At 41.1% G+C, this 12,409-nt stretch overlaps 1 protein-coding gene across 2 annotated transcripts in view; it reads right to left on the reverse strand.

Moving 5' to 3' along the window:
- stab2 (stabilin 2) overlaps positions 1 to 12,409 on the reverse strand; it is a 57,660-nt gene that overhangs the window by 31,213 nt on the left and 14,038 nt on the right. For both annotated transcript variants that reach the window (XM_080420660.1, XM_080420661.1), the window contains 13 exons: positions 11,463 to 11,542; positions 10,637 to 10,786; positions 7,271 to 7,414; positions 5,589 to 5,651; positions 5,136 to 5,252; positions 4,893 to 4,946; positions 4,452 to 4,532; positions 4,203 to 4,355; positions 3,240 to 3,299; positions 3,009 to 3,113; positions 2,413 to 2,499; positions 1,463 to 1,574; positions 41 to 221 (listed from right to left, as the gene is read on the reverse strand). In XM_080420660.1, the coding sequence (XP_080276786.1) occupies positions 41 to 221; positions 1,463 to 1,574; positions 2,413 to 2,499; positions 3,009 to 3,113; positions 3,240 to 3,299; positions 4,203 to 4,355; positions 4,452 to 4,532; positions 4,893 to 4,946; positions 5,136 to 5,252; positions 5,589 to 5,651; positions 7,271 to 7,414; positions 10,637 to 10,786; positions 11,463 to 11,542 (1,387 nt within the window). The remainder of the gene's footprint in view (positions 1 to 40; positions 222 to 1,462; positions 1,575 to 2,412; positions 2,500 to 3,008; positions 3,114 to 3,239; positions 3,300 to 4,202; positions 4,356 to 4,451; positions 4,533 to 4,892; positions 4,947 to 5,135; positions 5,253 to 5,588; positions 5,652 to 7,270; positions 7,415 to 10,636; positions 10,787 to 11,462; positions 11,543 to 12,409) is intronic.

Here is a 12,409-nt window from a genome sequence, read left to right on the forward strand (position 1 = left end):
ATGTTGTTTGTGAAAAGCTCATTAAAGCGACTGCACACACTTTGTGGCCCCCTCGTTGAAGTCACAGTCTGCGTGGGCGTGGCAGTACTGAACCTGGGCTCCGCAGGCCTGGGTGCGCCGCTCGCAGTATGGCCCGGTGTAGCCTTTCAGGCAGGAGCCCACTTTGCACCGGCCAGTAGCCTCTGGACGGTTATCACACTGGCCATGGATACAGTCACAGGCTGGAGAGAGAAGCGCACAGACAGACAGACAGACAGACAGACAGACAGACAGACAGACAGACAGACAGACAGACAGACACACAGACACACAGACACACAGACACACAGACACACACACAAATACATTTTTTTAATGTTTTACTCCTAACCCTAAAGTCTGAGTTAAATTACGCGCCAGCGTCTCACAATGTTTAATTCTCAAATCCTACAATTATGCTTTTGGGGACATTTGGGGACCCTCACAAGTGTAGTAATACTAGTAATGCAAGTACACGCACGCACACACGCACGCACGCACACAAACGTTGCTTGAGGAGTGTCCCGAGGCTAAGACAATCAAGTGTGTCACTTCTCTATTTCCATAGACATGCTTTCCTAATGATGTTTATGTTACAATCTGGTATGTACACTATACTGTAACATATTCTACTAGCCTATTAGGTTTACTACAACACATACAAAATGTCTGTATTGTGATGCCTCGTTATACTTACTTGATTCGATACATTGTATGCTTTCATTTGACTGTTAAAGCTCTACTGTATTAGACTACAGAGTATGGAAGTCCTGACGTCACTCTGTTATCCCCTGGGTCACAGAAATATTGTTTCTATTGAAAATACCATAGGGTCATCTTAGCATCGTGTCATATAAGAACTGTGTTCCAAAAATAAACAAATCAGCCCGGCGATTCTGTCAGGTATGCGACTGTGTCGTTTATGATATTGAGTTAGATTTGATAAAGTCTGTTTTTGGAGAAAATGTATGTATTTTCTTACTTACTTACTTTGGATAAACTAGTACTTTTTCACTGTCAGTTGATGCTTCATATCCATATGATTAAACTCGCCGGGCTCATTTGTTTTTATTTGAAACACGGTTCTTATGTGCTACGATGCTATTGAGACCCTATGGTATTTTCAATTGACATTGACAGATACTTGAATGTGTAATTATATTATCATCACTTTACCCAAATACAGCCCTAGTGGAGTTGGGTTTTTCACCATTAAATTGGAGATGAGTGAAATGATGAAATGAGTTTTCATTGTGATACCGATAAAGGCTTGTTAAGTGGTCAGATGGGTGATCGTTTTCATTCATTTTTGAGATGGGTGATTATTGTCTAGATTTTCAAGGGGGTCATGATCCAGAAAAAGGGTGGGAACCACTGCACAATGGAAAAATACTATACATAGTCTATGTCATTGTAAAATAAGAAGAGGACGTGTCAGACATACTTTTGTCACAGCTGGGTCCATATCTGCTTGGATCGGCACAGTAGTGGCATTTGGAGCCTCTGAAATTGGCCTCACAGATGCAGGTTCCATTCCCCTCTATTCCCTCCATACACTGGCAAGACAGGGACAAAAAAAAACATTGGTTGAAACGACCCCTCTCATTAAATATCTTCACTGAAAATAGCCGATCTACAAGCTTGCAACGCGTTGCAAGCTTGTAGATCGGCTATTTTCTGCGAAAGCTTTCCCCAGAATACGAATCCACTATATCCTGATCAACTAGATGTACACAGTTGTAGGGCTGGGCAATTAACTGAAAATATATCGAAACCGATATTTAGAACCTATAACTGACTTATAACCGAATAATCGAGAAGCAACACATTTTTTGATCGACTAAATCGATTCACCTGATTAACCACTAAAGGTAAGGTAAGTGATATTATTTTGTTAAAATAAGTATTAAATAGCTCTATATTCTGATAGTCCTCATTGAGAGTGTTTGTTCAGTAACAGGAGTCTCCGATGTCTCTCCAGCTCTTTAGTAAACAAACATAAATCACACTTTCAGGTCAGGATACCAATTTTATCCAATCAGGATACTGATTAAACAAGTGAAAGTGAGCAGACAAAATTGGAACTGGAACAGTATGAAATTGAAGTTTTAAAATGGGTACAATCGCTTGATTGGCTGAAAAATTGCAACCCCCCTGAACAAATATTTTCTGTTTATTAAAGAGCTGGCAAGACGGGGAGACTCCTGTTACTGAACATACACTCTCTATACAATGAGTACTATTAGAATATAGTGCTTTAACCTTTTAACAAAAACAAAAAAATAACCAAAAAATATCACTTACCCTAATTAACTCTGTACTATAATTTGTTGCACAATGGTGGTGTACAAAAATAGTGAAAATAGCTGATCTACAAGAGTCACAGTGTCTGACCTGGCCATGGTTGGAGCAGGGGGTCTGGAAGCCTCCGGGACACGGGCTGCAGTCTGGACCGTAGAAACCCTTACAGCACACCGGGGTCTGACAGAGACAGGTAAACACCTTAGCCACATCACCAGCCATTTACTGGGCATCGCTCGCTTTATGTCCTCCGCCGATACACAGATGTGTGCTTCAATAGATCGATCAATCAATCAAGCATTCAATGAAGCATTCAATCAATCATTCAATCGATCGGTCAATCAATCAATCAAACATGGATTCAATCTATCTGTCGGTCGGTCGGTCGGTCAGTCAGTTTGAACTAGATCTCTCTATATACAGTACCTTAATATGTTATCTAGGGGTTAACAATCTAACAATGCATTATTGCAGTGTAGTTTCTGGTATCCTCTCTATTGGTTTTATGTTTGCACTGCAGTGAGAAGCAGTGGATGGACAATACAGTGAGGAAATTAGCTGAGCTAAAGTAGCATTCCTGAGTACTGATCAGTGTGTGTGTGTGTGTGTGTGTGTGTGTGTGTGTGTGTGTGTGTGCGTGCGTGCGTGCGTGCGTGCGTGCGTGTGTGTGTGTGCGCGTGTGTTTTTACCGTGACAGTTGCGTTGCAGAGGAGTGAGCAGCCGGTTGCTGCCAGAGTTAAGGGGGGAGTAGTGCCGATGGTAATTGGGTACGCACAGCCAAAGTGTACGGATTCCTGTCAAACACAGAGTGTAACTGTGGTGTTATTAGAAATAAACGTTGGTCGAGGAAGATATCAAACAATGTTGCTTGTTCCTGTACAGTATACGTATGTCATATTAAGAGAGAGGTGATGTCTTACTGTGGGAACTCCATTCGGGCATTTGGTTGATTTGATCTTGCTACAGCTTACACATTCACCCTGGGAAGGAAAGAAAGAAAGAAAGAAAGAAAGAAAGAAAGAAAGAAAGAAAGAAAGAAAGAAAGAAAGAAAGAGAGTGAAAATGTACTTACTAACTTGTGACAACATTTATTGTACATGACAATTATCATCAACATGTGGGCCACGAGAGTAATGCAAGTGGGCCCCCAAAATTATTGGGAAAAACACATACTATTTGAATGAAAATGCAACATTGTGTTTTCATAGCGATACCAATAAATAAGAACTTAAAGTATACTACGTTGGTTCCATTGATCCAAGCCGGAACGCAATCAACTGATTGATCATTCAAATAAAAATGCCCTGAAAATGCACGCGGCCCACCCATCTGACCTTTAACTTGGTAGCCGAATGGCTGTGTTAAGTGGTCAGATGGGTGGGTGGGGGGAGCCACTGATCAAAGGGAAGGGACTACTGTTTGTATTGTCCTCTCCGTAGAAATGAGCACTCAGTCACACCGCAAAAACACAGTCAATAGTTAAAGGTGTGACTTTGCCCTGTGTTTACATAACAAATAAAAAAATGACCCATGATTTCCCTCTAAACCAGCAGTTATCAGCCACTGGAATAGTGTGGTGTTTACCTGCAGAAACTGACCTCTCGCTGTATTTTGGTGTTTTCACTGTTTGTTTTGGTAGACTTTTTGGGGCGTCTACCAAAGCAAACAGTGAAAACACCAAAATACAGTGAGAGGGCAATGTGTTTCTGCAGGTAAACACCACCACACTACTCCAGTGGCTGATGACTGCTGGCATAGAGGGAAATGATGGGTAAAAAAATATATATATATATTTTTTTGTAATGTAAATAGAGAGAAAAGTTACAATCTGTGCCTTTAAATGTCCACTGAGCGTTTTGCAGCGCAACGTGCACAAAGCTCACCTTGATGATCTTGTTCTCTGTGACGTCACATCTTTGCGGAAGCACCGGCTCAATGGAGGACGGAGTCAGCACGCCGTCCAGCGAATAGAGACGTCCGTTCATGGCCTCCACGTCCGCTTCCAAAACGGACATTCCGTTGACTTGAATCTGACCCTGTGATTTGCGTTTGCGTGTTACATGTTGAAGACAGACTATAAGCCAACTTTGATATTTGTATCTCTTACAAACAGTATTGAAATGTGTACTCACATTTCTCGTCACGTTAAACGACAGAACCTGGTTGGCCATGGTGACAACTCGGGGGCTTGATGCAATATTGTAGACCTCCAGCTTCAAATACACAACAGGACAAACTTAACAGGAGATGAGAGACATGATTGCTGACATAGGGTGTGCTTTACTTTTTTTCTAATCGTCTGTTGTAGTTTATCTCCAATGCTTTATCATGTTGTTCTTTTTATCCTGCTCTGTAAAGCACTTTGTGACGATGTCTGGAAATGTGCTATATAAATAAAATTCATTATCATTACAAGCTCACAACGCAGCACGCTGTGACGCGTTGTGAGCTTGTAGATCGGCTATTTTTGCCAAAGAGATTTGGTGTGTAGACGGTCAAAAGAGATCCAAGTACAGTTGTAACTCAAGTCCGGTTCTCTAAGACGAGAGGCTTTAAGTGGTTTTGATACTCACTGCGGTGGAGGCCACTATATGATTCCTGAGAAGTTCCACCAGTTTTCTGGAGCCCTGAAGTCAGGTGTCAGAGACGAGCACGTCAACACAGAGGGTACAGGGTGGTGTGTGTGTGTGTGTGTGTGTGTGTGTGTGTGTGTGTGTGTGTGTGTGTGTGTGTGTGTGTGTGTGTGTGTGTGTGTGTGTGTGTGTGTGTGTGTGTGTGTGTGTGTATGTGCGCACGCTCGTGTAACTGCGCCTCACCTCAGCAGAGCTCAGGTACTGCAGATGTCCATCTTTCATAGCATCAAAGGCGGCATTAGTTGGGGCGAAGACAGTGTAGGGACCTGGCAGATCCATCACAGATGCCAGGTTGGCTTTCTGCAAAGCAAGGGAGCATCGTATACAAAATGAATGCAAATTGTTTCATAGTGTACGTACGGCATACAGTCACGTATATACGTTCTTTGTCGGACTTGATGCCGTTCACTTACTGTGCCAAATAAGTGGTCTGAAACCACTTAAAACCTACCGGTATATGGTTGACCCTCAGGGCTCTATACTAGTGTCTTTTCTGTTTTCGCTTTACATTAAATATCTTTGCTGAAAACTGCTATGATTAGTGTTATGATATTGGTTTCCTGAGGATAAGAATAATTTGAGCATTCGTTAATGAACTGAGGCCCATACTCATTGAATAAGACAAAACATGCATACCTCTAAAAGAGTCTTGAACTGGGAAAACTTTCCATTGTCAGACAAAATCTTCATCAGGTTTTCCTGCATAAAAAAACAAAAGACAAGACATAATCCTACGTCATGAATGAATTCAACTTATTCAGTTGAAAATGAGGAGTTAGTGAGTGGATGTGTAGGCTGAAGGCACTGAAAGAAGCAGAATAGCGGTGAGGTTGAAATACGAATGATCTGGCACAGCTAAACATTGGAAGATAACATTTAATATCCACACAAAACTATTAGGCTTATGTATACGAAAAAATGTACAAAGACTAAAACTAAGGACTCTCTATGGTTTTAGTTTGTTTTAGTTAGTTTTGTAAACACAATACCGTTTCAGTTAGAATGGTCTTTTTGTAAAAGCATCGTTTTTAGTTTTTTCAATTCTGGTTTTAGTTATTTCGTTCGACTTCAGCCATTTTCAACCTATCTTCATATAATTGGTCGTCACTCATGCTCATTATAAGATTTTGTGTCGGTCTGTGTCTCAGAGGAGGGCTGTGGACAGTTCAGAAACCCGCCTACCAGTGACATCATCAATGGGGAATCCAAGCTAATAGAAACAGGCTTTCTATTCCTAGAAAGTTAGCATGCTATAATACAATCAATTGGTGTCGCATTAATAAAAACTAAAATTTAAAATTTAAATGACCAAACCTGTCTACCGGTGATGTCACCGGTAGGCGGGTTTCTGAACTGTCCACAGCCCTCCTTTGATTCATACACCAAGTAGAAAGAAACTGGTACCATATTATAATGAGCATTAGTGAGGACCAATTACAGTATATGAAGATATAGGTTGAAAATGTCTGAAGTGCAGAGGTGGAAAAAGTACTCAAATGTTTTTCTTAAGTAAAAGTATCAATACCACAATGTAGAAATACTCTGTTAAAAGTAAAAGTCCAGAATTCAAAATGTACTTGACTAAAAGTACAAAAAAACACTATGTAACCAAAAAAAATTAAAATAATCTAAGTCTCGCTAGACGAGATTGAAATCTCGAGATTTCAATCTCGTCTAGCGAGACTTCTGTTGGGTTTTTTTTGTTGTTTTTTTTGGACAGTGTTCTGTCACTATGAACGTCAGATCTAAAAAAATAAAAATAAAATAAAAAGCTATTAAAATATGTGATCTAACGCAAGGCCTATCCGCGCACGTTTTAAGCTGTGGCGGATGGAGTTATGAAAATGTTCTACTGTACCATTCATCCTAAGATATCATAACATCATAGAAAAGGTAAGAAAAACTTAGTCCAAAATTCTCCTTTAAAGTACCAAAAGTAAAAGTACAAAAATGTTTGAAAATAGCAGATCTGCAAGCTCACAAGGCGTTGCATCGCGATGCGTAGTGAGCTTGTAGATCGTCTATTTTCAAATAGCCTATGTATAAAATAGGGCTAAAGGGGTTAATGTATGTTTTATAATATAATAATTTATATCTGCAAAGTAACTAAACTAAAGTTTCCAAATAATTCTAGTAGAGTAAAAATACAATATTTGCCTCTCAGATGCAAGTGGAGTAGAAGTAAAAGTAAGTAGTAGAAAATTGGAAATACTCCAATAAGTAAAAATACCTCAAAAATGTAATTAGCACAGTATTTGAGTAAATGTACATAGTTGCTTTACACCACTGCTTCCAACAACAATAACCCTCCTCTGTACCTCTTTGTTGCTCTCCACCGTGGGTGAGACACTGTCCATCAGCCTATTTATGATGTGGATCATCCCGTTTGACGCGATGACGTCGGACTGGACAATCGTACCCTTCCTCCTGCTGCCATGGATGCGGATTTTCGTGGACTGGTCCTGTAAAGAAAGCAAAATCACACTCTTGTCACATCTTGTCCATAATACTGTACATGTGGGGAAGTGTAAAACAAATGCATATTGGGCATGTGTGACCTTGTTTACCAACATTGAGACTGGATGCACAGGTGAGGTGATTGTTTCATGATGCAATCAATTCTCAACCTGTTGTTTTGGGGTGCGCACCCCCTCTTGTGTGTTGGCTAGTGCTGCGTGCCCTAGTGAGACCTGACAGAATGGATTTATTTTGCAACCAGAGTAAGCTTGCAACCAGTGTGACGTCGTCTGTTAAGGGGTCTATTGTACACCATGATATAAAGACATTCTCAACCTGTGGGCCGGGGCCCACTGGTGGGCCAAGTGGGCCGCCAATTAACCACTAAGATTTTAATGATTGATAATATAACATGAATAGTTAGATAAAATGACATGGTATTTTTTTTTATTGTGTTAGGGTCATCTTTGACCCTTTTTCAAGTTGAAATAGTTAAAAAGTACCTCTTACATTTCTTTATTGTAAGAAAGATGAAAAAAGAAGAAGATGCTTCAAGATATCAGAAACAGCTATTTTAACTCTCTGTGTTTTTACGGGTCAATTATGACCCGGCAGTGAAGTGTGGCTCAATTCCCCCCAAATTGTCAATATTCCATTTTTACATGTTTGAGAGAGAGAGAAACTTGTAGTCAGGGGATATTAGCAGAAATATTTCCAATCTTGGAATAAATTCCTTACCAAAAAAAAGTCTTCACCAATGTGTTTGTAAAGGTGTCTAGTAACACATCTCACAAAGACTGAAATTCTGTTTCCCTAGGAGAATTTTTGACAGCTGCTGAAAGTTGGGGTACCCACCATTTCCCTGCATTTCCATGCAGGGCAAAAAAAATCCAATTCTAATTCTGTTTTAAGTAGCATGTGAGGGGTCAAACTAGGGTGTTTTTATGATTCTGAATCCATTGCAAGCATTTGTTTTGCACCAAAACCACAACCAAAACCACCAAAAGCCATCCTTGTCCAGGTATACTTTTTGTGTAAAAAGCCCATTGAGATTGGGCTGTTTTTAGCCCAAGGAGTGGTTTTGGTGCAAAACAAATGCTTGCAATGGATTCAGAATCATAAAAACACCCTAGTTTGACCCCTCACATGCTACTTAAAACAGAATTAAAATTTGATTTTTTTTGCCCTGCATGGAAATGCAGGGAAATGGTGGGTACCCCAACTTTCAGCAACTGTAAAAAATTCTCCTAGGGAAACTGAATTTCAGTCTTTGTGAGATGTGTTACTAGACACCTTTACAAACACATTGGTGAAGATTTTTTTTGGTAAGGAATTTATTCCAAGATTGGAAATCTTTCTGCTAATATCCCCTGACTATTGTCCTCAATTAGAGTAAATTAAAGTTTGGGTTTATGAAAAATAAATGACTTTTTATACCTTCTTTCCTGACATAAATGTATATGTATATAATCTTGATTTATTTTTCGAAGTGTGTTCTAATTTAATGGTCCGGTCCAGGCACATAGGCTATACTGCCTGACAGCGCGTCGCGGGTTCGAGTCCCGAGGCCTTTGCTGCGTGTCACTCCCCATCTCTCTCCCCATTTCCTGTCAGCCCACTGTCCTATCTATAACGGCATAAAAGCCCCAAAATCTAAGTACAGTACTTGACTTATGTACTTAGTTACTTTACACCACTGGTTATATCACCTCCCCATATCACCTCCCTTTCAGACGTAAAGTTTGGACGTCGGCATGCAGTTATGTAGCATGCCACGTAGGCATGTAGATGTGACAATGTGAGACTCGAGAATTGACAGTACTGTTGACAACTGTCTATACTTGCCAGTGGTGGAAAAAGTACCCACATATTTTACGTAAGTAAAAGTATCAATACTACAATATGGATATACTCTGTTACAAGTTGGATTAGCTTGGAAATACTCAAGTAAAGTACAAATACCTCAAAATTGTACTTAAGTACAGTACTTAAGTAAATGTACTTAGTTCTCCACCACTGATTGCACATTGGCACATAATGCATGGCTCTGGGGACAAATTGTGAACAAATGGCATGGCCAACGTAAACGGTCCCAGGCAGTCAAGGGTGTGTGTGTGTGTGTGTGTGCTCTCATACAGAGGCAACAGATGCCTGCACTTTTTAAAACAGGCAGCTTGTCTTTCAGAGAAAGGGAAGAGGGCTGTAAAGGGCCATCAATTCAAACATCCCCAGAGATATTATGTTGACTTGCGTTCCCTCATATAGGAAGTACAGGAGGTCAGCGGAAAGGAAGAGAGTGACAGAAAGGAAACTGAGGCTATCTTAGGACACGCGCAAACACGCACGCACGCACACGCACACACACACACACACACACGCACACACACACACACACACACACACACACACACACACACACACACACACACACACACACACACACACACACACACACACACACACACACACACACACACACACACACACCCACCCCAGTAGTTGAAGTAAAGCAGGGCCTCATTAGAGGAGACATTCTGGTAACAACACAATAGACCCCCATCACGCTGACAGTGCTCCGGGGGGGGGGGTGAAGCGCTGACATGACGGAGGTGTGAAGGCCATGCCTCGTGTCACCTCATGTCACTGACTGAACCTGCAGGGCCTCAGTGATTCCTATCAGTGTTATGCCAGACGCACATACAGTACAAAGGACTTGGGCTTCTCCGATAGATCAGTGGCCGCACCAACCCTGCTCCAGCTTTTTTTGGAGCTGGAGCAGGGTCCACTTGATTATCTTTCGTCATGCCAATTAATTCCTCCCCACACACACATTTCTGTATGTTGTTGTCACTGCTGTTGTATCCTACTGGCTCACCTGCCAGTGAGGAGCCCCCACCAGGAGGCCTCCGTCCTACTCCTCCCGCGCAACACACATTTATCAGCCTCCCCGCTCCGCTTCCCTCCCAACACGGGGCCAATTGTGTTCGTATAGACACTCGTTAAAGCCGGATGCAGAACATTGGATTTGAGGGACCAGGGACCCTCCAAAAGCAAAGATTTGAGTCACAAATGTTCGTTTTAAAAAATATATTTTCAAAGATTTGCACAAATGTTCAAGATTTTTCAAAAAAAAAGCAGATCTACAAGCTCCTATGAGCTTTTATATCTGCTATTTTTGAATAGCCAAAGTGTAAAATAATGACAGTGTACTGTGCTGTTAGTCTCACCCCGTCCATGCTGTCCGCCTCGCCAGCCTTGCCAGTTAAGGTGTAGTAAACATCCGCAGCTTTCAGAGTGTCAAAGGCCATCTCCCCGGCAACAAGGTGCAGCTTGCACAAGTACTTTGCTTTGGATGAATCAGCCATTATACCCTTCAGCTGAAATAGTGAGGATTAAAATATATATATATATTTACAGGAAATATATTATATCTTCAACCTAACCTCGAAAGCAGGTTTCTTCAACAGGGGATCCAGGACCCCTAGGGTAGTGGTTTCCAAACTTTTTTTAATTTCAAGGACCCCCAGTTTGATATGCATTCGGCCTTGGACCCCCATGTGATACAATTTTCCATCTGCAATCTATAAAATCCTAATTCTGAGTGTACAAATGGAACCAAATGAACCATTTTGGTTCCATTTGTACTCCTGTATAGTCCCGAAACTCCCCAACGGTCCCAAGTTTGAGAACCACTGCCCTAGGGGGTCCTCAGAGTTACAGGGGGGCTTTTTTCCCCAAAAGAATTACATTTCTGAAAATAGCACACATTGACATGATTCCAACATTATTAGCAAAGACAATGTGTAAAACAAACAAACAAACAAACAAGAATCATTTATATTACACAACAGTATGATAGTGCTATATATGAATCTATGAGGACAAGCAAAGCCTCAGCATCACTTGGAGACAACCTAGAACAGTGGTTCTCAAAGTGGGGTCTGGGGGCCTGACCTAGAAGGAGATCAACCTGTAGAATACTTCCAAGCTAGCCTCGAATCTGTCAACAGTTATAGAGTTACTGTATACATAACTCTCTGTGGATTCACTCACCGAGGTTCCACGGAAGCCCTTGTTGATTGGGACGAAAACAGTGAAGGGCCCCAAAGAGGTCAATGGCCACGACAGAACATCTTAAAGAGAAAAGGGACGGCAAACATAAAAGTCATGGAAATGGTTTAAAGTAGGGATTCTCAGCCTTTTGAATTTCAAGAACCCCCAGTTTGACATTAAAGGAGTAGTTCACCCAAAAAATGACTTATTTTCTATCAATTGCACACCCCATGAAGCCTTGAATCCATAGATTTATTTTTGTTTTTGTGGCATTCCTAAGCCAATAAATTGATTCCCGTCTCCTACCGGCTAATGTATCCGGTAGGAGACACAAAGTAGATTATTTGTGTCTCCTACCGGACACACACCCGGTCATCAAATTATTGGCTTAGGAATGCCACAAAAACAAAAATAAATCCATGAATTCAAGGCTTCATGGGGTGTGTAATTGATAGAAAATATGTAATTTTTTGGGTGAACTCCTCCTTTAACACGTTAAGACCTGAGGTCGATTCTACAAATGCCTTCTTAATCAGTAGTTCTCAGACTTTCAAGATTTTTCAAAATAATTCTAAAACAGCAGATGTACAAGCTCGCAGCACGGCACGAAGTGACACGCTGTTAAGCTTGTAGATCTGCTATTTTTGAATAGCCAACGCAAAAATCTAAAATGACACAGAAGCTTTCTCGGTTTTTATGGGTTAAGCCACGGATCCCCATTTGATAAAACATTTTTTTAATCTCTTGGACCCCAATCCTCAGTGTTTCATCTGTTTGGTTCCATTTGTAAGGTCTCAGAGTTACAGACCTTTAACTCCTCAAGGACCCCTGGGGGTCCCCGGACCCAAAGTTGAGAACCAGAGTGCACTCCTATCTATCTCCTATCTGCACAGAGTTGATCTCGGTACATAGAACTATGGTACATAAACAGATAAACTACCTTTAAA

Source organism: Gymnoscopelus braueri (assembly GCF_963280865.1).
Source record: "Gymnoscopelus braueri genome assembly, chromosome: 23".
Classification (NCBI taxonomy): domain Eukaryota; kingdom Metazoa; phylum Chordata; class Actinopteri; order Myctophiformes; family Myctophidae; genus Gymnoscopelus; species Gymnoscopelus braueri.